General features: G+C 41.9%; 1 protein-coding gene across 2 annotated transcripts; it reads left to right on the top strand.

The window, feature by feature from the left end:
• Positions 1-9994: 9994 nt before the first annotated feature.
• INSIG2 (insulin induced gene 2) lies at positions 9995-24039 on the top strand. 2 transcript variants are annotated; one of them, XM_065840986.2, is made up of 6 exons: positions 9995-10324; positions 14486-14826; positions 17586-17710; positions 20029-20195; positions 20623-20722; positions 21120-24039. In XM_065840986.2, exons 2-6 carry the CDS (start codon positions 14583-14585, stop codon positions 21159-21161), a joined length of 678 nt encoding a protein of 225 aa, XP_065697058.1. In that variant the 5' UTR covers positions 9995-10324; positions 14486-14582; the 3' UTR covers positions 21162-24039. The 2 variants fall into 2 exon arrangements, with proteins under 2 accessions (XP_065697058.1, XP_065697059.1); XM_065840987.2 differs by lacking the exon at positions 9995-10324 and having other exon boundaries at positions 14487-14666.
• The last annotated feature ends 250 nt before the right edge of the window (positions 24040-24289 follow it).

Here is a 24289-nt window from a genome sequence, read left to right on the forward strand (position 1 = left end):
AATAAATCCCAACTCAACCAAGAGCTGTTGTAAATAGTGTACATAATTTTCTGAGCGTACGCTGTCATCACTCTTCAAGATAGTTCATTTAGTTACCTCGCATGTGCTCCCATTATTACAACCTCCATACATTTATATTTTACACTGTATCCATCTTGCAGTACCAGAATGTCTCCCATGTAATAGAAAAGGGAGGCAGCACAGAAGTGCACTGTTATTATTATTTCTATCATTATTGTTTATTATGGTCCATATTGCAAGTACTAGGAGGCTGAGTACAAGGAGGCTGAGGGGAGACCTTATCGCTGTCTACAGCTACCTGAAAGGAGGTCGTAGCATGGAGGGTGTTGGTCTCTTCTCCCAAGTAGCAAGTGATAGGACAAGAGGAAATGGCCTCAAGTTGTACCAGGGGAGGTTTAGATTGGATATTAGGAAAAAATTTTTCACAGAAAGGGTTGTCAGGCATTGGACCAGGCTGCGTAGGGAACTGGTTGAGTCAGCAACCCTGGAGGGTTTTGAAAGGCATTTAGATGAGGTTCTTTGGGACATGGTATAGTGCCAGAGTTAGGTTATGGTTGGACTCTATGATCCTGAGGGTGTCCTCCAATTGAAACGATTCTATGATTCTGTGATCCTATGATCCTATAATTCTGTTTTCACAGCAGTCATTTGGGTAAGCAATGGCTTATTACAACTTAGGAGAGTCACAGTCTGGTCCTGGAAATGTTGCAATGGCTTCTAGATGTCCCAGACATGCTACATCTTGTGCTCCCACAAAATGATAAGATGCTGCCTCCCCCAAAGAGCTGCTGTCCCACAGATCTCACCTTGGCCAGGCAAAGGCTGAGGTCTGCATGGCTGCACACAAGGTTGGACATCACGGAGAGCATGAGGGACGTGTTCGCTGCAGTGCTGTCTGCTTCTGGAATAGTGTTATCTCAGGTCTTCCACCTTAAAAAAACCCCACACATTAAAACCCTCTTAGCCAAGTGCTTGTGACGAAGTTTTTAAGAACCAATTTCTTGGAAGAAGGGCAGCACATCCAAGTTACAGCCTCTAGCCCCTTGCTGACTCTCTAATTAAGGAACAGAATGTAATTATTCAGGAAGGGAGGTGGTATTTCCAATATACTTTGGAATACTCCTTCTTCGTAGAAAAAATAAGTGATAAACTGGAAAAAAAAAATCCTACTTGCATTTCAGAAAGAAATAAGTATTTCCTGGGTTTCCTTTAAAATTGCATATTGACGTCTAAAACCTGGAGGGCATCTGAAGGTTCAGGTGATCCCTCAGGATAAGGGACCTCTGATGGACTCCAGAAAGTCAGATGTATGTCAGGCAGAAGTTGCCCAAGTGTCACGTCTAGTTAATGGAGAGAAGGATTACATCGCTAATACTTCTGCTTGACTAGGAGGACTAAAAAAACACAAGTAACTAAAACCTCATCCCTGTGCAGCACATACACTGTACACTGTATAGTCAAACAGGAACACAAGTAGTGCTGGCTTTGTACCAGGCTTCTGCAATATGGTAAACGCCAACCTGAGTGGAAGGAATGTCTTTTGCTACCATACCACCTATTCCACCAATTTATATCCCCAATATAAATCCCAGATTAGCTATTTTTAGCACTGATTCTCAGTCATCTCTTCCATCTATATCCAGAGCAGATGGACATACATACATTTCTGTTTAAAGAAGGACCTCACCTGGTGTTCGAATGTTTTTTAAGTACTGCGGAAGAACTTACCAGAACCACATTTAACCAACATTTTCCAACAGCAGGGTACTTACTGATCTTCGAGACCCACATTCCCCTTTGGAAAAAATAATGTAATCAGTTTTATCTAACAAGGCTTTACACTCGGCTAATCACTAAAAAGTAATAGAAATACACCAACAGGGCCATGCCTCCATTAAAATACAGTGGGGGTGCACTTAGATATAGGGAAAATGATGAAAAGGCAAGAGGCAGAATGGTTTTTCTTTAAAGCTTTTTAGTCATTAGTGACACGCTGTCATTCAGCATGTTTTATTGTCCTCTTGACTCAAATTAATAGAACAGTCTAATGGAAGCCACAGTGTTTCTAGATAGACAGTGTGTTTGTTACTGAGGCAGACAATAAAATGTTCGTAAAGCATCTGAAGCATCTCTACACCAAATGAGAACGAGATTTCTTATTTATGAATAGGAAAAATAAAACTTGAACGACACTTCTTATTTATTATGCAGCAAAAGTGAAAGCCTGGGCAACTGAAATTCAGCTTATAAAGCAAATAGAAAATGTATCACTTTTCTAGCACGGCCACAGGAGACCAAGTTTCATCTGAAGATATAAGATGTAAGATCACTGCTGGTCATGAAGGTAAGATCACTTTTTCTGAAGCAGCAGAAATTCACTGACCACAAAACATTACTCATTTTGGCCCATGTTCCGGTTACAAGCACATCAAACTACTTCTGAAGTCTCTAAAAATATATAGCAAAAATGTCATAACTAGAATAAAACATGATCTTTATTCTGCTGCACCACAAATTCCGGAAAATATTGAGCTAACAGTCAAGAAATTGCATAAGCAGATTACTCTCAACAAGATCGGTGCATGAAATTCCCCTATTTTTATAACATATTTGGCAACTGTCACATGGCTTTGAATCTGTTTGGAATGGAAGAACTTCATACGCCTCTCAGGAAGCACTTTCCAGAAAACTGCTGAGAAGCTGGTGCCCTTTTGCAAACTAATTATGTTATTTGGAGTCCAGCATCTACCCTGGAGATCCCAACTCAAAACAAAGTAATTATCAGATAACCCAATCTGCTGAATTTAGATAAAATCTTTACAAAAACAGATTGCCAATTATACATACATGCATTTATATATATGTGTGTAACCGTATGGACAATATTTTTACTTAAGCATTCTCTCTGAATTTAATTAATTTAGTTCTTGATTAATCTTTCTTTCAAGGTAAGCCAGAGAAGAAAGTATTGTGACAACAGCCATAAATCCACAGCAGAAAGTCTGCTGGGTAAGTAACACGGGGCACAAGTTGTAATCGTTTTCTGTATTTCAAGTATTAGCATTCACTTTGGGTATGTATGTTTATCTTTATGCAAGTCCTGACCTGCTCAAATTACTTCAATTCCTGGGTAATGGAAATACCATCAGAAGCCTGAATCTCATATTTTTTTTTTCATAAATGAATCACTGAAGCAACAAGAAAGAAAGAAAAATCCTACAAAAAAACCACTAGGGACAATCCAAACACAAACACAATACCGAGATTTTATTCATCTCTCTGTAATGTGAAGGCCAAATTCTTCACTGGGGTAAATTTACAATGCCAGCAGAAATTCAGGTCCAAAATGCATAGCCTAGGAGTAAAGGGATAAGACAAAATTCAGGAGCCAGTTTAGGCTGGTTGTAGTTCAGTGACTCACATCAGCAATGCAGCTGGGTACAGATGTAAAGTCCTATGTACTTTGGTTCAACTTGTGTGTAATTATTCTACTAAAACAGATAAGAATGTAAAAAAATCTTCCTCATTAAGCCTTCTTAAACCTTCCTCATTAAACCTTAAAAAATATGTAGAAGAAAAAGATGACTAATTCTGTTATCATATCCATTTAAGTTCAGACAGTTCATACCCCGTGTTCTGGTTATGACATCAAATCTTACACAACACAGTAAAACCCAGCTTTCACCTGAAAAGGACAAGTTGAAGCAGAAATCCCAGGGTGGCCTAACAACTCTTTGCTGACACTAACTGGTGGATCTCCGTGAAAAAAAGAAACAATTCTTCATATTTTCACGAAGATGATAGCCAAAGCCATAAAATAATGAAGAAGGAGGAAAAGGGTTTCAATCTTTTAGGCCTGAAAACTCTACAATACAAATTCTATTTGTATTGTTTTATATTACGTTCTTTTCTCTTCTTTCCTTCTCCAACATGTGGCTTTCCGGTGTTGCCTCTGTGATTCTGCGACTTGAAAAAACAATAATAGTGCTGACTCAGACAATTATCAATCCTTCTTCTCTTTCTATAGCTTCAGGAATTGCTATGTGGAGTTGCTCGCTTGCTATCGCTCTGATTATCTCTGTTCCTTGCACAATCAGGTTGCCAGACACCAGATTTCTCAGAGGGTTCCCCGAGGAGAAGGGTCTTTGCTGGATTGCAATCGGCCTCTTGCTCTTGGCATTGCTGGAGGTCATGGAACAGAGCAGCCAGCGCAGGAATTTCTGGCTGCTCTGGTGTAAAACAACCAGGGTGGGCCAAAAGAATGTTGTGAATATAGAGTGACTCGAGAGCCCTGTGCCGCTGACCCCTCTCCTTCAGCAGGCTCTGACACCCCATTAATAACAATATCAGATGGGATGTTTTATTATGTGAAATTGTGTAGCTCTGTAGAGATTTGGAGACTAATAGCATCACCGAGCGTGTGTGATGCTCTTCTAGATACCTCAGTGTCCCTCCCCAGCTGCAGCCTCAGACAGTGAGAGTCTTGCTGTCACATCCCCAGCTTTGTGCAGGTGTTCTGGATGCCTTAAAGGGTTTCTAAGATAGACCCTGAATCCTATGTTTAGGTACTGACTGTCAAAAGCAACTAAGGCTGATGGAATATACTTCATTAAAACTGCTTTTAATGGACAATTGTGTTTCTAAGTGAGCTCTTGGTTTCTTTATTTTTGCATTTTGCACTGTGTGCTTTCTTAGGGAAAGGTCAAATTTGAGAGGAAGCTGAATGCTGCAAAATGGAAATATTTGTTGGAAACGAGAACTTCTGGTATTTGAATTGTCACTGTAAATTTGCAGATTTCTGTGGCCTAAGAGCAATAGACATTTTTCAAACTGATCTGTGTGTCCTTCCCAGCAATGTGAATGTCAGCAGTGATTGCCGTCCAACACAGCCGTGCCTGAGCCTTGCTGCAACACAAACATTCCTCAGTGCTGACCCAGATAACCTGCGCTGTTGAACAAATTACACCAGATAACATCATTATCTCCGTATTCTGAGGCCTAAAAGTTAGATGTCTATATGAAGTTGGGCATCTTTTCCATCCGCAACAGGTGAAGGAAAGAAACAGCCTTCTGCAAAAGACAAGTTTTTAAACTTAGAATAGATACATCAAATAAGCAGAAGGATCATGCGTATGTGCTGTTTCTCTACCACCTGCAGAGGAATCTGCTGCTCTCTCTAGACTGTAAACTCTGCAGGGGCAGGCGGGTTCACACTCTCTATTTGTACAGTGAATACCAAAATAGGGTGGGTTATTGCCCTATCTCAAAGTAAGTTAAAATGAGTTGTTGCCATTTTTTTGTAGGCATAAATATAAGGTCTGTATCTCTACAAATATAACACAAATTGAAATAAGTTCAGTCAACATTATTGCCAAATGCAACTGGCATTGCAATTGCTTGCTAACGACTACATGGCAAGCCTTGTGGTACTGGGAATGAGCTTTTCAAATGCAGTTGATAGAACCTTTTCCTCCTTTGTGAATCTCAGGTGCCACAAATTGAATGAAAGAGAGAAACAGAGAAAGAAAAAAAAGAGAGAAAGAAAAAGAGGGAAGGAAGGAAGGAAGGAAGGAAGGAAGGAAGGAAGGAAGGAAGGAAGGAAGGAAGGAAGGAAGGAAGGAAGGAAGGAAGGAAGGAAGGAAGGGAGGGAGGGAGGGAGGGAGGGAGGGAGGGAGGAAGGAAGGAAGGAAGGAAGGAAGGAAGGAAGGAAGGAAGGAAGGAAGGAAGGAAGGAAGGAAGGAAGGAAGGAAGGAAGGAAGGAAGGAAGGAGGGAAGGAAGGAGGGAAGGAAGGAAGGAAGGAAGGAAGGAAGGAAGGAAGGAAGGGAGGGAGGGAGGGAGGGAATTGGAATGTCATGGCTTCAGAGAAATTGTGAACCTCCAAACCTTAAATATATTAATAGAGAAACCACTTCCTTCTATCTTCAATGACAGATATATTTAAAATATTTTCAGGTGAGTTCAGAGAATACTTGAACTTCTTGTGCAAGGCTGCTTTCCTTCTCAGACACTGCAGTTTTCCTATTTAATTTCTTATGTCATTCTCCTCATCCACTCAGCCACCTATTTTTAGCTTGATTTGACATGAATTTTCTTCCTGCCCTTTTTGCATATACTTATTCATCTGCACTGACCTTATTTTGACTCCCAGTGAGTGACACGCTTACGACACATGCACACACACCTAGGACTGGAATGCATTCATATACATTCTCTGTGTCTCTTGAGGCTCCATACTGTCCTTGCTTCCCATCAGAATTCCTCACTGAAAAATACGCCCTGATGAAATGTAGTCCGCCCATTAAATCTAGATATTGTGTGGCTCTAAAAAACACTGTAGGAAGTCTTTAATTTCCAAATCCCATATTTGGATGCATTCTTACATGATGATTACCTTGCATTTTCAATAACGTATTTAAATATCATAGCCCTTCAGCTCTACAGCTGTTTGTAGCTCTTTGGCATGTGATGCAATGAGGTTATCTTGGTAAACTTCTGACTGGGCTGGACTCCATATCTCAGAAACCACGACCGTGGCTGGCAGTGTTTACTCCCTAGGTAACTATTTTAGCAAGTACTGAATGAGCATGGAAACTAGATCAGGACTGAGCCACGCCGGCAGAGAGATACAGGGACATTCAGGCTGCATTTGACCATGAAGCACCTTTCAGTAAATAAATAAAGGACTTCAGCCTCTGGAGCTGACAACCCAGCACCTTTTGCAAGTGGCTAAATAAATAAACTAAAATGTCTTTGGTACTGGCTCTAGAATTGCATATCCTGTTGCTCACCTGAGATAAGCACAAGCCCTTTTCGTTTCTAAGAACGCACACGATCGACAGTTTCACATTGCTCTTGTCTCTTTTTCCTTCCCTCTCTAAAATGCCAACACTATTGTAAAATCAATTTTATAGAACTTACCCACTGCACGCTATGCTCTTGCCAAGACCCCCAACCCATTCACAGTACACTGCCTCTTGTGCCTGAGAAGCTCCCCATATGTTGCAAGACTCATCAGCTGTGCTGATATTTGCTGGTGACCCAGCTGTGTGCTAACTTGGATGGCAACTATGCTGTCTTTTGCAGATAATAAAAGAGACAGGGAAGTAGCCTCAGCTGGTGAAATAAAAGGCATTAGTGGAAAATGTGCCCAGTTCCATAATTCTTCATTTCTGAAGGCCTTCCAGAAGCCTTCTGTATGCATGGAGAACTTCCAAGAAGGCTTTGAAAGAGAGTTATATTCCTGAAGAATATTTTGATCAAGGAAATTCTGTAATTTACTGCATTTTTTTGCAATACTAGCTAAAGGCCCCAAATAACAGCAGTACTTGATGTCTGGAACTTGGAATGAAGAAGGGACAAGCATTTCTTGTTGTGAAGCTGTTGTTGGTCATCAGCTATCTTTCAGCCCAGTTCACAAAGAGGCTTCTTCAGAAGCCCTGCTAAGGGGATGCCATCCATATTCAGGATCTGCAGACTGTGCTTGAAGAGCTCTACCGACATTAATTCCTACACCTGACAGAAAGCAAACTTGGCCTAACCCCTGAGAACAAGAGTGCTATCCAGACAGTCATCTTGTCCTGAATGCACCCTGTGGTTCCCCACTGCTCCACACAGCAAAGCCACTCTCAGGGACAGAACCATAACCTTGGCCTGATGCTGTCCTTATCTGTATAAACTTTGGAAGTCCTACCAGGAATCAGCTCCAGACTTCTACAGAAGGCTTCTTCTTGTCATACACATAGGCCTTTCCTAAGTTACACATGCGTATAATTCCAGAAACTTCAGGTGGTTTTATCATGGATCACCACAGAAAGAGTCAGGTGAGGTTTTTGGACCTTCTCTCTTACTGTCTCTCTTCCATCCGCCAATGCAACCAACCATTCATCATCTTCTCACTCTTGCTTTTTTGTCCAGCTATGGACACACCTCCACCTAAGCAGACTGGCCTTGGCTGATGCAAACAGTGTACCAGGCAGCTCCGAAGGCCCTTAAAAGTACAATTTTCAAAAAGCCACTGTTACAGATGTGAGAGCAATTCCACTTTTTTTTATAGGTATGTGGCTGATGTGGCTCCTCTGCTTTGTATGAGCTTTGCTGAATTTTTCGTCGTCAGATTTATCATTTTCAGAGCAATATTTACGTCTGAAAATAAAATCCAGAATATTCTATATTGTCTTGTTCTGCAGTGCAATGAAACAACTCCGCATTGCTTTCCAAAAAAGATGTTTGTCCCATGACGTTTTGTAGCAATTCCAGTCAAAGTCAGAGCAAATGACATTTCTCTCTCCTTTGTGTGCAAAACTATTTGCTGAAGTATTTATTTTGGCAAGTTCCAATTCAGATATGTTTTTGTATGCCTTTCCCTCATGCTTCTCCTGTTTTTGTGCAACAGGATCCTGTACCCTCTAGGATAACCAGATGGGTGTAAGGACTGAGTCTTCAGCTGGTGTAAACTGGCAAAGACAATTGGGTCCTTGAAGTTGCACTGATTTACACCAACACCGGTTATTTATTTTCTCACATATTAGCCTTAATACCCTTTTACTAATATAGCAAATATTTCTCATATGATCAGTTTATTTTTTTTAAGAATTAAGCTCTTGTAATTTTATAGTACCAAACACAGCAGCAGACCTGGCTGTAACTCTGAATTTAATCATAGACAAATCATTAACTGAATATATATACACATGTCTAGAGAAGGAAAGATCCAGCAATCATCTGCAGTCTCCATCTGTTTATGCCACACTTTCCTCTCTAATACACACACTTCATATTCACAAAGTTTCTGCTCTCAGGCTTTCGGATGGTCCTGGTCTTTAAGGCACAAAGAGAAGGGGCACTTTGCCTCAGGCATGTGGCTGGCCAAAGGAATTTATCTGACATCATGGAATGCCAGTTTATTTGATTAAAAAACCCTCGGCCAAAGGAATTTATCTGACATCATGGAAAGCGATTTTAAAGAAACCCTTTTATCTTTCTCGATTCAAAATTTAAAGTTCAAGTACAGCAAAGCAACTAAATCGCAGATTAGGCAGCTCCGTAGGAGTTACTGAGAACAAAAGATTTTTTCCTGTGTGACGAAAACCAAAGTCGAATGATTTGAAAAATCATTTATTGCTTATTTAAAACACAATGGGTTTCTGCTCCTGTAAATATCTCCCTGTTCCATTTTAACATGTCTGTTATAGACCCATATACTCTCCTCTGAGTTTTTGTGTTTGGTGACACTGTTGTTCACAACATACCTGTACCAGCATGAAGAAACCACAGTTGCCACTGAAGATGCCACCAGAGTAAATACAGGAACAAATTCCATCCTATCCAATCATTATTCTGGCAACTGTAATGGGAGCTGCACTGAATCACAGCAGAGCCTGCAGTCTGGAAAGCTCTGGCAAAGTCTTTGCAATGAAATGCTAAGCTTGGAGGAATGCAATGTGCAAATATTTTAAATAAACTGTATTCATTATCATTGCAATAAGAATGGAAAAAGTTCACTAACAAAAGAATAATGATTATAATGTTATGATGAATGTATGTATGATATATAAATGAATATAACAGGATTACTCTCCTATAACCTTCCCACATATATACAATAGTATTTTTTATTGTGATGTCTGTACTACTCGTTAAAACAGGTTGAAGTAAATTGTTTTCTGCCTCGCATTGTACATCGTCCCCAAAAGCACCAGACTGGTGATGAGAACGTGGTTTCTGGCCTAACGAGCTGTGTCGTTTTTACCCCTATCAAAACACTTCAGCCCATGTGAAAGTCCTCACAGAACCAGGTGCTCAGGAGAGCCGGGAACAAGTATTAATATGTCCTCCGTTTCTCTGGCCGAAACGTGTCACAGGGATATTGCACAACATCGCTACACCCAGCCCAGCTGGAAGCTCAAGCGTGGTACAAAAAGCCTAAGGGCATACGGGGTTTTTTTGTTTGTGTTTTTACTGTGCTGACAAAACCCCTCCCCACGGAAGGGCAGCGTTCTACAGATCGCACAGGCTCCCACCGAAGTCCCTGTGAGTTACTCCATCTACTCTGCACAAACGCCGCTCTTCACCGTTTCAGCGCGATCCCCCGCCAGCGGGCCGGCTCCCGGGGCAGCGCCACTCCGAAACACCGCAAATTCCGCCCGACAGCCCCGACCCTGCTCCACTGCCCGCCCCGACCCTGCTCCACTGCCCGCCCCGACCCTGCTCCACTGCCCGTCCGCCCCGTCAGCTGCTCGGCGGGCGCTGCGGAGGCTGCGCGGGGCGGGGACTGGCGCCGAGGGAGAAGATGGCGGCGGCCGAGTGAGTGCAGGGGCTGCGGTGGCGCTCGGGGGCGGGCGGGCTGACGCGGGCTGGCGCTGTGCGAGGTGCGGGGGTCGAACCGCGCCGGGCGGGCAGCGGCGCCCCCGGCCCCGTCCTAGTCATCCCCGCGGGTGGCCGAGCCGCTGGCAGCGCCGCCGGCGGAGCCGTGCCCGGGGCAGGGTGGCACCGGGCCCCGCCGCAGCCGGGCTGCTGGGGGCGCGGGGCGGACGGCCGGGCTGTGTGTGCCGGCGGAGCCGCGGCGCTGCCTGCCGGGCGCAGCGGGCGAAGGGCGGCGGGAGCCGTTCCCCCTGGCAGCGGTTACGCTTGCCGAGGCTCCTCCGGGCAGGCGGGGCGCCGCCGGCTGCCTGCGGGCTGGGCCTGGAGCAGCCGGGCCTGCGGCCCCTCCGCGGGGCTGCCCCGGGCGGGCGTTGGTTAACGGGCCAACCGGAGCTGAGTGGCCTGGTGCCCAGGCGGCCAGGACTCCTCCGAGCCCCAGGGTCTGGATTAGCCCGGCCAGGAGAGCTGCCTCGCCAGGTGCCCAGAGTGGTGGGGTGGCTGGCTTTTGGCATTGCCTCACACAAGGCAGATTTTTTTTTGGGGGGGGGGGGGGGGTCGTTTCACCATTTCTCCCGTCTTAAATAAATCTTCTTGGCCCCTGCTACGCTGCGTTGTTCCTTATGTGTTTGTACTGTGTCAGAAGTTGTGCTTTGCACACAGCAGAAGGCTCTTGAGCATGAGGAGCACTTGGTAGCGCTTGCGGGACGGATCTTCTAATTAGAAGACAGTTAAGTGACTAAGTGTTTTAAAGGTGTCTACGGTGACAACTTACTTGTTAACTTTTTGCGCAATGCCAGATGTTGTGTGGTTGCCTTGCGAATCATATACAGCGCTCTTGCACACTGTGTTAGACAGCTTGGGTTGACACTGTGTGCCGCCGAGGAGGGGATGTGCGGCTGAGGTTTTGTGGCAGAGCCAAGGCTGTAGCTTTCGGTGTGATGTGACAGTTTTGAATACGCACTCCCAAGAGACGAAGGCTCAGAAGCAGTGTTGGTGCAACATGTGAACTGTTCCCATCTGAGTGGAAACGTTCAGTAAAATACAAGGTTCAGAAGGAAAGAGGCATCGTCATCTCTGTCTGCAGGCACGCTATCCTCCCCCTCCAGAACAAGGAGGTGATGTCTTCTTTAGTGATCTTAATTCCCGATTTCATGAAAGGTGATGATAGTAAATCCTTTTGCCTTGCCTGAGCATTGTCAACCCAGGCTGTCCGAGGCACTGAAGAATCTTTACGTAAGTGTTGGTCACCTTGCTCCGTTCCTCCATTGCTCTGTTTGTGGCATGCCAGGAGGTTTCAGAGTCAAGGAGTGGAGAAAATTTGGAAAATTGGGACAACTACATCACACTAATTTGGGACCTTGCGTTGCTCTTTATAAACATTCACTGATGCGTATGCACGCAAGTGCCCTTGCTGTGGTTGGAATGCTCACCTTGCAGTAAAAATCTGGTACCTTGAATGACTTGCAGCTGCAGTGGTTGTATAAAAACAGTAAGTGATTTCCTTGCATAAGCAAGGTCCTGTTACATTTTTATAAGCCTTCACAATAAAATATATTTGTTGAATTACATGTTAAATAAATGGAAATGGGGTAAATGCAGGGTTTATATTCTGAAACTGGTTTATGCGAGAATAAAATTGGACTTCCTATTAGTGTTTACGTCAATATGGCCATGTGGGACAGTTGATGATTCGTAATTAAGTCAGAGGTTATTGGATTTAAAGAATTACAAGAAGCAGAATCTTGTCAAAGGGAGATATCAAGAGATGTTATAAAATGGGAAAATGATGGCTGCAGGGAAATTATTAATAGATTTCATCTAACACAGGGATCTGGGCTGATCTTGCTCAGTATGTTGGTTGATGACCTTGGTGCACAAAATAGGATGCAGTGATCATGTTTGCTGACGCAAAGCTGGGAACCATTTGCAGAGCCAGAGGAGTGAGATATCCTACAGGAAAACTGAAGTGATGTTGAGTGTCAGAATAACTAATACCCACAGGCTGAAATTACTCTTGCAAGGTTTGGGGCTGGTACCAAAGAACAAAGGAGTACAGTAATAGGAAAGAAGAGAGACCTGGATGTTGTAATGGATCACAGGATGCGAGCAACCAATTAACAACAGTGAGAAAAAGGAATTGTGGTCCTCGGTGTGCAGCAGAAGAGCTCATTTAAAGAGAGATACAAAAGTGTGAACTTCCTTGTGCAAGGCTGTGACAGCCAGACTTGAAATCATATGCATTGGTACCAGTCGTGCATTAACAAAAAGGGAAGTGCCAAGAGCTATTGGGATGGTGAAGTAAGTGGAGAGTCAAGAGTTCAGCTTTTTTCATATGAAAGGTAAAGCGAAGAAGGGACGTAACAGTTTAAAAGCCCCCATTAGGTAGGGTGTTCCTGCAGAGTTTGTAGGTGACACCGACGGTCTCTAAGGCCAAGTATTAAAAAAAGACTTTCCTGTAAATTCTGGGAATTCCTGTGATCACCTGGTAAGCAAAGCCCCCAGGGACAGGGGAGACTCTCAGCTGAACTTGTGATGTATTTATGACTCTGTGCTTCCTTTTCTGGAGGCTAAAAGTCTTCTCCAAGCTCCACTGCCGTGCAATCCGGAGGAGAGGAAAGAAAGTCAGGAGCACCTCCTTTTTGCCTGAGGGAAGTGTGTTGTGGTGCCAGTGCCGGTCTTGATGCAGACATCTTGGTGCTCAGTGTGAGTCAGGAAGCTGCTGAAGAAGCCAGACACCGTGGTTGCTCTCTTCCCCCAACCCAAGACATGATCATGGTTACAAATAAGGCGGAGAATCGGCTGTGTAAAAGATATCCTGTATTCTTAGGACTCTGCTGCCTCCCTGAACTGCCAACAGGAACTTACCTGTGATCAGAACTTTATTTTTTCCTTTTGTTTTGCATCTTGGAACTTTTCCTGAGAGACCGAGTATGCCATGGCTTGGCATTGCGTCTTCTGTGCAGTTACTTGTAGTATCGTAGCCAGCCCAGATGTATATAAGTTCCCTTTTGGCTTTTGATGAGCAGAAGTCAATGCTGTGTTCTCTGCACTGCTGCTGCATCTTCAGAGCTTCCTCGAAATCTGCTGGAGCCAGGGAGGATGGGGGACGGATGCGCTGGTTTGGATCCCCCTGCGCCTGCATGGCCATAAGTAAGAGTTAAGAAAATCCAGCACCAGTTGGCAGCTTCAAATTTAAAAACAATGTCAGGGCTTTTTTTCTAAAGTTCCAGGTGGCTAAGCTGTCCATCAAAACTGTTGTTATACATGAGTGTGGCACTGAATCCATGTATAACAAGACTCTTGATGGACAGTTTTTTTCAAGTAGAGTGATTGGGATGGGAGCACTGCCATTCCTGTAGTGCCGACAGTTACTCGTGTAGGATGCTACCTGGTGTACGGGGCAGGGGAGCTCTGTTTTGCCTTCCGTCTCAGGTTCTTCTGTGCCTGAAACCGCTACAGTTTGTAGTAATGTATCAGCAGTTTTCAGAAGATGTGTCACTTCAGTAAACGTTTCTCTGTATTGAGATTACTTCTCTGTTTTGCTGAGTTGTTTGCTCTTATTTGGGCTTACAAAAATGGATGTGCCGCGGGATTGCTGAAGTTCTGACTCCATCCTGAAAAATATTTCTCAGATTTCACTTTCCAGTTGAGAAGCGTTTTCTGGTGTCTCTTGAAGAAGAGAGGTTTGTGAACTGCGGTGGCTGACTTGAAACTAAGGGCTGTGTTTACTTGCTTCTGAATTACATAAGCTCCACTTGTTGCTTAGAGAACAAGAGAAAACTATTTATTACTAGTGCAAAGCAAGCCTTTCCATCTGATATCGGTTTCATTTCTTCACCTCTGTGGTTTCACATTCCTAGCTGTCCCATCCCACGTGTCCTCCACCTCTGTCTCCTAGTAGACAAAGCTATTTGTAAAACCTGTTTTCTTTGTAAGTTTTTTTCAGCTGTGGTTGGTTCTACTCTCCAATGACTAATTGCCTCCTCAGAAAATTCAGAAAGACATAATAGCCATATTTTTTAACCCAATCTCCAGTTTATTGAAGAGAAATATATTGAATGTTTCTTATAGCTGCATTTTTCACCCTTTTTCATTGTTTTTCAGGTTTTGGGTATCTCCTAATTGAGGAGAGTCAAAATACTGATTGCAAGTGAATCCTCTTCAGTCAGCCAGTTGGATGTCTCTGAGAACATAAGAAGTCATGGCAGAAAATGATGCAACGCCAACCTTACCAAAAAAGTGTGGCCCATACATTTCATCTGTAACCAGTCATGGCATGAATTTGGTAATTCGTGGTATAGTGCTGTTTTTTATTGGCGTATTTCTTGCATTAGTATTAAACTTGCTTCAGATCCAGAGAAACGTTACTCTCTTCCCCCCTGATGTGATCACAAGCATCTTCTCCTCAGCTTGGTGGGTGCCACCTTGCTGTGGCACAGCATCAGGTAAGTTCAGTCGTGTATGTATGCCTGGCGTGGCGTACATAGGTGAAAGACTGGATAGGTAGTTATGTAATGACAAAAAACTGTATGAAAGGTGTAGAAGATAAAAATTTCCAGTATCACTGCCGCTTTCTGAGATACCATTATCCTTTTGATCTCCCCATGTATACACAAATACATGTGCATGTATTGTTCTGCTAACTTGTTATACTGTAATAATGTTAGCAGAATGTAACCTTTGTTTTTTTTTCTGCTGGGTTAGAGTACAGGTTTAACAGACTTTAGAAGGTGGTGCCACTTGGAACCTTGAGGCTGGATTACGGGGGCGTGCGCTGCAGGCAGCTCTTGAAAATACCCTGCAAGTGGCAGATGGTGTAGGACGCAGTACTTGTTTTGAGCACATCTAACCACGCTGAGTAATGCTGCCTTTTGTAGTTCAGTTCAAGTTTTCACTTTAGCTCCATAGAGCTGGGAGATGTGACTGTGTCTCAGGGACTCAAGGCCAAGAACACAGTTTGCAGTTGTAGAGGTGCATTGCAGAATGGCACACCTCAGTTAGATTAGTGTTTTGAGTCAGATGATGTGAATGTGCTCCATTTCTCCTGTGACTACATAGGGAGTTGAGCCTTTTGTGTGTGATTTAGGAGTTAGTTTAGGTGAGATGTCTACTGTAGGTAGTAAGAAATATCCCTTTTTCCTCTTCTTTCATCTTTGAGTATCCAGACATGTTCTGTTTTACAAGCCTGATGGGATTTGTCATTCTACTTAGCCCTGAAGGGATTGATCCATGGTTCAGTTTTCCACTTTACTGAGGGAATATTCTTTGCAGCCAGTACCAGAAGATTCTGCTTTAGCAGACCTTTACTGTAAGGCAGTATCTTCACAGAGATCAGTATTAATAAGATTGAGAAGCTCACGTTTTTGGGTATTGATGTTAGTGAATAAACTAGCTTTTGAGTTGGCATCACTATTTTGCTAATTATAATATTTAAATCTATTTTTTCTAGTAACCTGATTGCTTTTCTTTTTGTACTTTGTCAAAATGCTACAGATGTCATAAAGGAGCTTGTTCTGAAAGGGAACTCTACAAATATTTCTCTGAATCTGTCAGTTTTGTTCTCCTGTGGACATGTATTGGCATGTTATGGTGGCAGTTACATACCTCCTTTATCTGCTAGTTGTCTTAGTCCTCTTTCATCTTGCTGAGATCGTAAATTAGTTTATGGTTTGTATACTGCATTTTTCTTTTATACTTTAAACTGCTTGTCTTGACAAACATGTCTGGTAAAGTTTGATCTCTTATCTATGGAGTAGTGGCGGCTGAAGTGACAGAATCCCAACTTGCAGCAGCTACACATAAGGTTTGCAATGTTCACTGTGAAGTTTGTGCTGCGAACTGTTTGCATCAGGCTGCACCTTACACACCGGGGTTGTCTGAGAACTGGGTATGCCTTGTGAAGTGTAGTCAGTTGCCTCCTTTGTATTTGCACTACTTGGTCTTGAGACACCTGATTTGAAGATATTACTGCCTTAATTTGACTTTTCCCAGCAGGAGTGACCGCTGTTGAGGTGTTTGAATTCTCTCTTTTCCATTGTCAGTCATTTTCATTTTCTTTTCTTATCCTCTCTGCTAGCATACATACAGGGATCCTCTGTTGTAAATGCTGCTCATTCACCCATTTTCTTACCATTCATATTTGCACAGCCTTCCCGGAATTGATGCACACATTTCTCTGCAGTATGGCTTATTATTCTGAACAGAATAAAGGTGTTTTGCATATTTATAATCAGTGGTGATCGAGGCTGCTTTCAGAGAAGCCCTTTCATCCGTCACTGTTTTTAGTCATCAGTTTGGCCCAATGCCTTTGGCAAGAGATTTGCTTAGGGAGTTTTTTTTTCCTCTCCAGCTTTACTGGTGATTTATTTTCATGAATGCTGGAGATGTTTCCTCTCTGGCCGAATAAAGAGCATTTGCCATGACAAACCTCCAGCAGCTTGCCAGGCTGAGGGCACTGCGGTCTGTACCATTGACTTGGGCTCTGCCCCCCTCCTGCAGCACCAGTTTAACATTAAGCACCAGTGTTATTCTTCAGCTGTGTTGGTAACAGTCTTTTTAGCTGCCATTGCAGTAGAGAACACATGAAGAAATGCTCAAAGAGCATGGCAGTTCCCTGGGGTTGGAAGTCCTGTTTGCTTTCTGTATTCGACAGCTTTTCTCGGCTCTTGGCTTTCCTTCTTCTGTGTGAGCCTTTATAGTGGCACTGAAGAAGAGAAAAACAGTATCCAAACAAAAACTGCTTGTAACAACAACAGAAGAAGACACAAAATATTGATGTTATAAACCACATTCTGCTCTTACTGCGGTGTGTTTGTTTTGCAGTTATTTAAACATGTATGTTTGATATGTGGGGTTTTCAGAAGCCCCAGCCTGGAAGGCATTACTGCTCTTTTTGAACTGCAGTGTGAGACTGCAGATCTCGACAGGGTGCAGAGCCCTTTCGTCCTCTGCCCCTCATTCAAATTGTCTGTGTTTTGCCAGTTCTGCCAGGTCACTGCTGCAGTGGTTGAAGATGCTGCCAAAGTTTTTCAAGGCTTTTTAAAATAATTAAATAGTTTTAAATTCCTCTTCTTTTACAATGTATGTTTTGTACTGTTTATCCTTTGGTAGTCACAGTAATTATCGAAGTCTAGATAGTCTTCCTTATAGTTAAATATTACCAGTGCTTTAACTTACAGGCCTTTTTTCTTTCCTGTCTCCACAGCTGTGATTGGGTTATTGTACCCATGCATGGACAGGCATCTGGGAGAGCCACATAAATTTAAGAGAGAATGGTCCAGTGTGATGCGATGTGTAGCAGTCTTTGTGGGAATAAATCATGCCAGCGCTGTATCCTATATTCTAATGAAATGGGCGATAACAAATGGGTTTCCACTAAAACAAAGCTCACATAGTCAGTCATGGTGAATTGTTGTTAAAGATATAACATGCTGCATTTTTGCAAGGGAAATGCAGAGTATGTGTTAGTGTTAAACTGTCGTACCAGTACTGGAGGTGCTGTCTCACGTCTTTTCATTCTGAAAAATGTTTTCATTAGAAATGTCTCAATATTGAGCTCTGTCTTACCTAGACGCTTTATTTTCTTTGAGTGATTAAAGTAAGTGTGGGGAAATACATGGAAGGTGTTACAGAAAAGTGCTTTGAGACATTCCAAGGGTTGGTGTCCTTTTAACACCATAGTAAGAGGCTGAAGTGCAGTCTTGAGGTCATCAGTTAAGCACGTGCACTTTGCAAAGAATGGAGAAAACCCAGGACCTGGTAATACCCAGGACTACACCAAACATGTTTCAAGGCAAGTAAGCGTTGTTGCCCCAGTGAATATTTATCATTCCTGTGGTCATTCAGTAAGAGCAATTAGAAGACAGTCTGCATGTTGCAGTAGATTATCCTCCTCCTAATTGTATAGCTAATCATACACATCCTTGCACAAGCATGCTCGAAACTGGCGTCCCTTCCCTCTGAAGCAGCTGGGACATGCTCAGTGTCAGGGTGTTTTTCACGTGGACTGACACACCTTACTGGCAGAGCTAGGAGTCTTAATGGTTTTGTGTAGTCGAGTCTTGTGCCTCCTCTTTCAGGTAAAACCAGGATCTGGCTGTGAAAACTGGGTTCTTGTAAACTAATTAGAAATAAAGTTGATCATCTCTGCAGCTCTCGTCTCCTCGTCTCCTCGTCTCGTCTCTCGTGTCAGCTCCAACATGGTTTGCAGAAACCATGCTAATTCTGATTGTGTACTACTGAATCTCCGTATTTCCAGGAAATGAGAACAAGTTAAGTGAAAGATGGGAGAGCTGGCTGAATTCTCCCTGAGATGGCTTGGTCCTCCAGTGGGAATTGTTGGATTTTGTTTGCACCAGGCATCCTGTCCCCTGTGGTTGGATGAGCAGGAGCTGCCAAGGTTCAGGGTCGTTCCCCCTGTCCCTCACAAACCTTGTCTCCTCTTTGGCAAAGCTGCATTAGTCTGGTCTTGTGGTCCTCACCAACCTGCACTGTACCTGCTGTGTAAGCACGTGCAACTTCACCACTTTTAAGAAGTACAAGAGGATTGTCAGCTTCTCTCTGCATGGATCATATTATTTACAGCAAACCTTCTTGCAGTTTTCTAACAGCTGTTACACGTTCCAGGACAACATTAACGTACTGTCTGTATTTCCTTCTTGACAGCTCTCCAGGCTGCTTTCTTTCCAGCGTATTACACGTTCTTCGCGTTACCATATTTGGTGTGTTTTTTTGGTCTTGTTTCATATTTTTCTGATGCCATTGATTTTTATCCCGTAATTATTTATTTCAATTAGCTGAACTTATTGCTCATTTCCTCTAGGTCTCTTTTCAGGTCTTTGTAACAAAATAGGGCAATGGTTTTGGGTTTTTTAATTGTCATCCCATAAGTCTGCTTTCAGACTTAGAAAGCTTGGCAGGCTTTTTGATGTTCTGTTTTGGGCAGGAGTAGTGAGGAGGAGTTAATATTTCCAAAAAAATGTTGAAGAATGTGAAACACTACAAAGATCTCTGGAGTGACTTCACACTTTTATCACGGAGTTGACAGAACTGATTTTCAATGTTGATTTACATGAATACTTTCACAGTAATATTATTTACATTATTACATTTACAGTAATATTTTTTACATTTTATAGAAAAAATTAAAATTTTAATTTTTTAGCTCAATGTAAACTAACATGTAAATTAAACAAAATTACAATTAAGTAAGAGTAAGAAATACCATTTTTTTCAGTAAATCCCTGTCATTTGGAGGAGTCTAATGCTAGATTTAAGATTTCATGCTTGGTGTGATAAAAGACCAGGTAAGGATGAGATGTCCTTACTCTGAACAGCGTCATGTGCATTGTATTTCTGTATAAAATGCCTGCATTATCTGGTAGGTGTATAGACTCTTCACTCTGGCACAGTGCTAAGACCCTAAAAATGTGAAGAAGTATCATAATTGTTTAGTTTCCTAACATAGTGGCAACACTCACAAGGCTTATTTCCTTGTATCTGATAGCTGTGTGAGAGCTGATACAACTAGTGCTGTATTTTTTCATGGTATTTTTTTATGTTGTGCCAAAATATGATAAACAGAATTCAGAAAACTGCTTTGCATTTGTACACCATATTTCCAAGCTTATCCTTAACAATCAACACAGAAAGTGGATTTTGCCAACAATATCCAGTTGTCTCTCACGTTAGCAGCCCTGTCAATTGGCCTGTGGTGGACCTTTGATAGATCACGAAGTGGCTTTGGTCTTGGAGTAGGAATTGCTTTCCTGGCCACGTTGGTGTCTCAACTACTGGTCTACAATGGAGTTTACCAGTAAGTATTTACTCCTTTAATGTTAAATGATAGTCCCCTGAAGCTATAACATGAAATCAGAATAACCGAAAGTGTAGAATTTGACATGATTTCCAAAGTTGCCAGCACTTAATTTTACGGGAAAAATAAATTGGACTGATCATGAAAGCTTTTATGTGTTTGTAAGCGAGACTTTTAGTTGGAAGTTGCATATTTCAATAAAATTGCTACCTTACCAAGAGCGTAATGTGAGTTTTTATAGTTGAACAAATGAGGTTATAACCAATAACGAGCCTTCTTTGTTATTTGCCACAAGTAATTTAATTTCTGTAATACATGCCTTTTTGAGTTGAAATGTCCTAATATTTAAGTTTGTGGATTCGTGCCATATGATTGGAGGATTCTGTGTTGTGTAACATTGAACTCAAAACTGTGTGTTCTTTTCCAGATACACATCTCCAGATTTCCTCTATGTTCGTTCCTGGTTACCATGTATATTTTTTGCTGGTGGAATAACTATGGGCAATATTGGCAGGCAGCTGGCAATGGTGAGTTTCATATCAGCTATTTGACTTGTGGTTGTGGAATAAGCTAGATGTCATTAGTCATTGTTTTTTGAGACCTTTGTGCTGTTATTCAGAAGCACAGCCCATGATTTTGTACACTCTGTTTCATACTTCTAGTCCTTTCAGGACCTACAGCTAAATTAGAGCTCCCATGTTTGGGGAGAAGTCAGACCATCCCCTAAGTCTAAATTGCTCTTTCTGCTGCTCAAGGAGACATAAATAGCAACCAACAGTGTGTACACAGAACTTAAGGAGACCAAACTTACCTTGGTGAAGTGTAAGCTAGGCTATTTTATCACCCATTTTGTAGAAACCCCCCCCTCGTAGCAGTCTTTTAGTTATGTAAGTATTATTAATTTTGTCAACTTGTGTTTTTCAGTATGAATGCAAAGTCATTGCAGAGAAGTCTCATGAGGACTGAGGAGAAACAATATGCACCTTTTAAACAGGAAGATATCTGACAGCTGACTGTTGGAGGAGCATAAGGAACACTTGACTCTGGAATTGCCAAAATGCAATTTTTTCCCTTGAGTGGTATACTTTACTGCAATCTGTGATTGCTGCTTCTATAGAAACCTTGACGTCTGATTTTGATTACTGTGAAGTTAAATAGTATGCAATACATTTGACAATATTGGTTCAATTATAGGATTCTTTTTTTCCAAATCTAAACTGAGTTTACCATAAATTCTTGTCTGTCCATAATGTTGCAGTGCCAAACTGAACCTTTGCACTACGTTTCTGTAGCTGAAACTTCTGCTTCACTTTATCTTGAAAGTTTTGAGGAATTTGTTCTTTATAGCTCAGTGAAAGTTGAGTTTCAGATTTGGGAATGAAGATCTTATTTTTCTGTGGTGATGACCCGTAATATCTTTACGAAATTCGTGGATTACAGGTGAGCCTTGATGCAATAAGTAACTGATTTCTGTCTGTTAACACACTGTATAATTCTTCTCACATCACAGGTGAGGAAACTTAATATGGATCATACGGGTTATTGCTGTATCATTTAGTTTGTCTGTGGTACCTGCCCACTATCACAGAATTCAGAAGTAGAAACCAAGGCTGGAAATTATTTGCTATTTTTTCCCCTGGTACAACCAGTATACATGTTTGTACATGAATTTACGTGGACCATCTTCAAATGTGGACAGATTCTGAAACTACTTGTTGTGTTGAGTAATGTGATACAATTTGGGTCATTCTTGTACAATCCCTTAAGCTGATCTGTGTTAATCCCCTATTAAAAAAGAAAAAAATCATAGGGAGATTTTATTGCAAAACTTAATTTTGCTGAACTAAATCAGCCTCTACCAAATGGTGTCATAAAACTCTCCATTACCAATGTTACTCTTGATAGTTCTTGTCTGCTACCTGCTCTGTCTGCAGGGATTGGCAGGAGGAGGCAAGGCTGCATTTTAGGTACTGATGTAGCCCTTAGTGCTGTGACTGTGGTCCAGGCAACCAGAAACACATTTGTTCTAATAGCAAATTTCTGAGGTGGAGAAATACTATTACCCCTATTTTACAGGTGCCTGTGCACAGCAGGTCTGAAATAGGCTGTGTGCTAATCGGGTCCCATCTTTGGAAGGAGGATTTTAGAGTGACCCATATTTGAGGGCACACAAGGAATTTCCTCTTGGTTTTGCAGCTCCCTTTTGAGACCATGAGATAAAAGAACTTGTACAAGAAGGCAGAAAGCAGACTTTGAGAGGACACTTGCCAACCTGTGCCCTCAGTGACTTTGGCATGGGATGTCTCCACTTTGTTTTTCCCCCTCTGTCTGTGTTAATGTTGTTTTAATATATTCATTTTTCTTTTTTGTCTTGAAGTACTATTTTTTAAATCTTCCATGAAAGGTTTATAAGACATGTTACAGTCACCCAGGGAGGCTGGAGTTGGTCCAAAGAACAAATAGATGTTTAAACAGGTTTTTATTCATAAATGTGTGTATGCATTGTACATGAAGCTTGAAATAGGCAACTCTTTCAGTCTTGTATGCTTATCTCTAAGTCTGAAAAGTATGCAATGGAGTGCTTCCAAAAGTGTTGTAACAAAAGAGGTAGTCACAAAAGGAGAACGTCTTGAATAGGCAAGTTTAAAAATAATAAATAAGCAAATGGTGTATAAAGAACTCAGTTCTGCAGTTCCACAAAGTTTCATCAGCTTATCCTGGTTCCATGACAACTCAGCACCTGAAGCACGCTGTCACTGGGCGATGGTTCAGGATCGCACTAACAGATGCGCTTTGCCGTAACCAGAGGTGTAGAACACGTTTGAGTAGATCCCTGACTAGATGTTTTCTTTTAATCAATCCATATGGCAATAAGAAGCATTTTATTGATAAAACCAAGAAGCTGTTAAGGCATGAACTAAGGGTGAGTTTCTTTAGGCAGGTTCTGGCATTTCACTGGAGAAGCTGTGCAGTATTTGGCCTCGTCCATCTTCTTTACTTAAACAAATGGCTTCAGCCTGGTTGGTGCTGTGGTTGGTCTCTCTTGAATTATTGGGACATGAACGGCATAAAAATTCAGATGTTTCTTATCCTAACTGTAGGGAACAACGTGGTACCTCAGTAGCCAGTGTGCTGACTTGAGAAACAATTTACTTTCATCACGACCAGTAAGTGTCTGCAACTGGAGATGAGTAATTTTTATTATTCACGGGGTGGTAGAGCAGCTTTTACTTGCCAGCCTAAATATTTACACAAAAGAAGCTTTGTGTATGTTAAAATGTGCAGTATGTCAGAAGTGGTTATTGTACATCTGTGGCACCCACTTTGCAGCACTTTGCACTCAGATTCATCTAAACCTGATTAGACTGCGCTGTTCGCTACCTTTGTTTTAAATTTCATTTTGGAAATTTTGAGCATGTTGTGCAAAGGCACCAATCATCCAAAATAAATTTGGGTGGAGTCCTTTATTATATGTGTTTTATTATTTTTATTCTTATTTGACTAAAGTTGATACAAGATTCGCGTCTTGGATGTCACGTTTTTTTTCAAACTGTATTGTAATTTTATGGCTGGTGTGTTCAAACCTTGAAAAACATTCATGATGAGAATGCTGACACGGCCTTAACTGTAGTGGTGTGAACATGCTGCTACTGTATAGTGTGTAATTATAACATTAGACTGTCTTAAAGATGTTGTTCAATAGAGAATGAATAAGGTATATTTTCGATACAACTTTATAAGCACGATAACCTCTTCACTAATTAAGCATTGTAAGGTCTATGCTGTTTAAACTGGCAAATTGCTGTTAAAAGCAAAATGTACATTAAACACAATTACAACCTTGTTTGATAGGCTTCTTCTTTCTTTAAGAAATTATACTGATTTTTAAAATACCCTGAGTTACCTTCTATCAGCAATCTCCTAATAATTTTGACCATTGAGCTGGCTTATTGATCGCACAAAACTGCCATCTAGAAATACTACGAAATAAGCAGGCAAGATCAAATCAGTGGTGATTCTATCACAATTAGCATGCTGAGCAGCCTTTGTAAATTTGCCCTTTTGAATCTGCAATGGGAATATTTGAGCTGGGG

The sequence above is a fragment of the Patagioenas fasciata genome, chromosome 7 (assembly GCF_037038585.1).
Source record: "Patagioenas fasciata isolate bPatFas1 chromosome 7, bPatFas1.hap1, whole genome shotgun sequence".
Classification (NCBI taxonomy): domain Eukaryota; kingdom Metazoa; phylum Chordata; class Aves; order Columbiformes; family Columbidae; genus Patagioenas; species Patagioenas fasciata.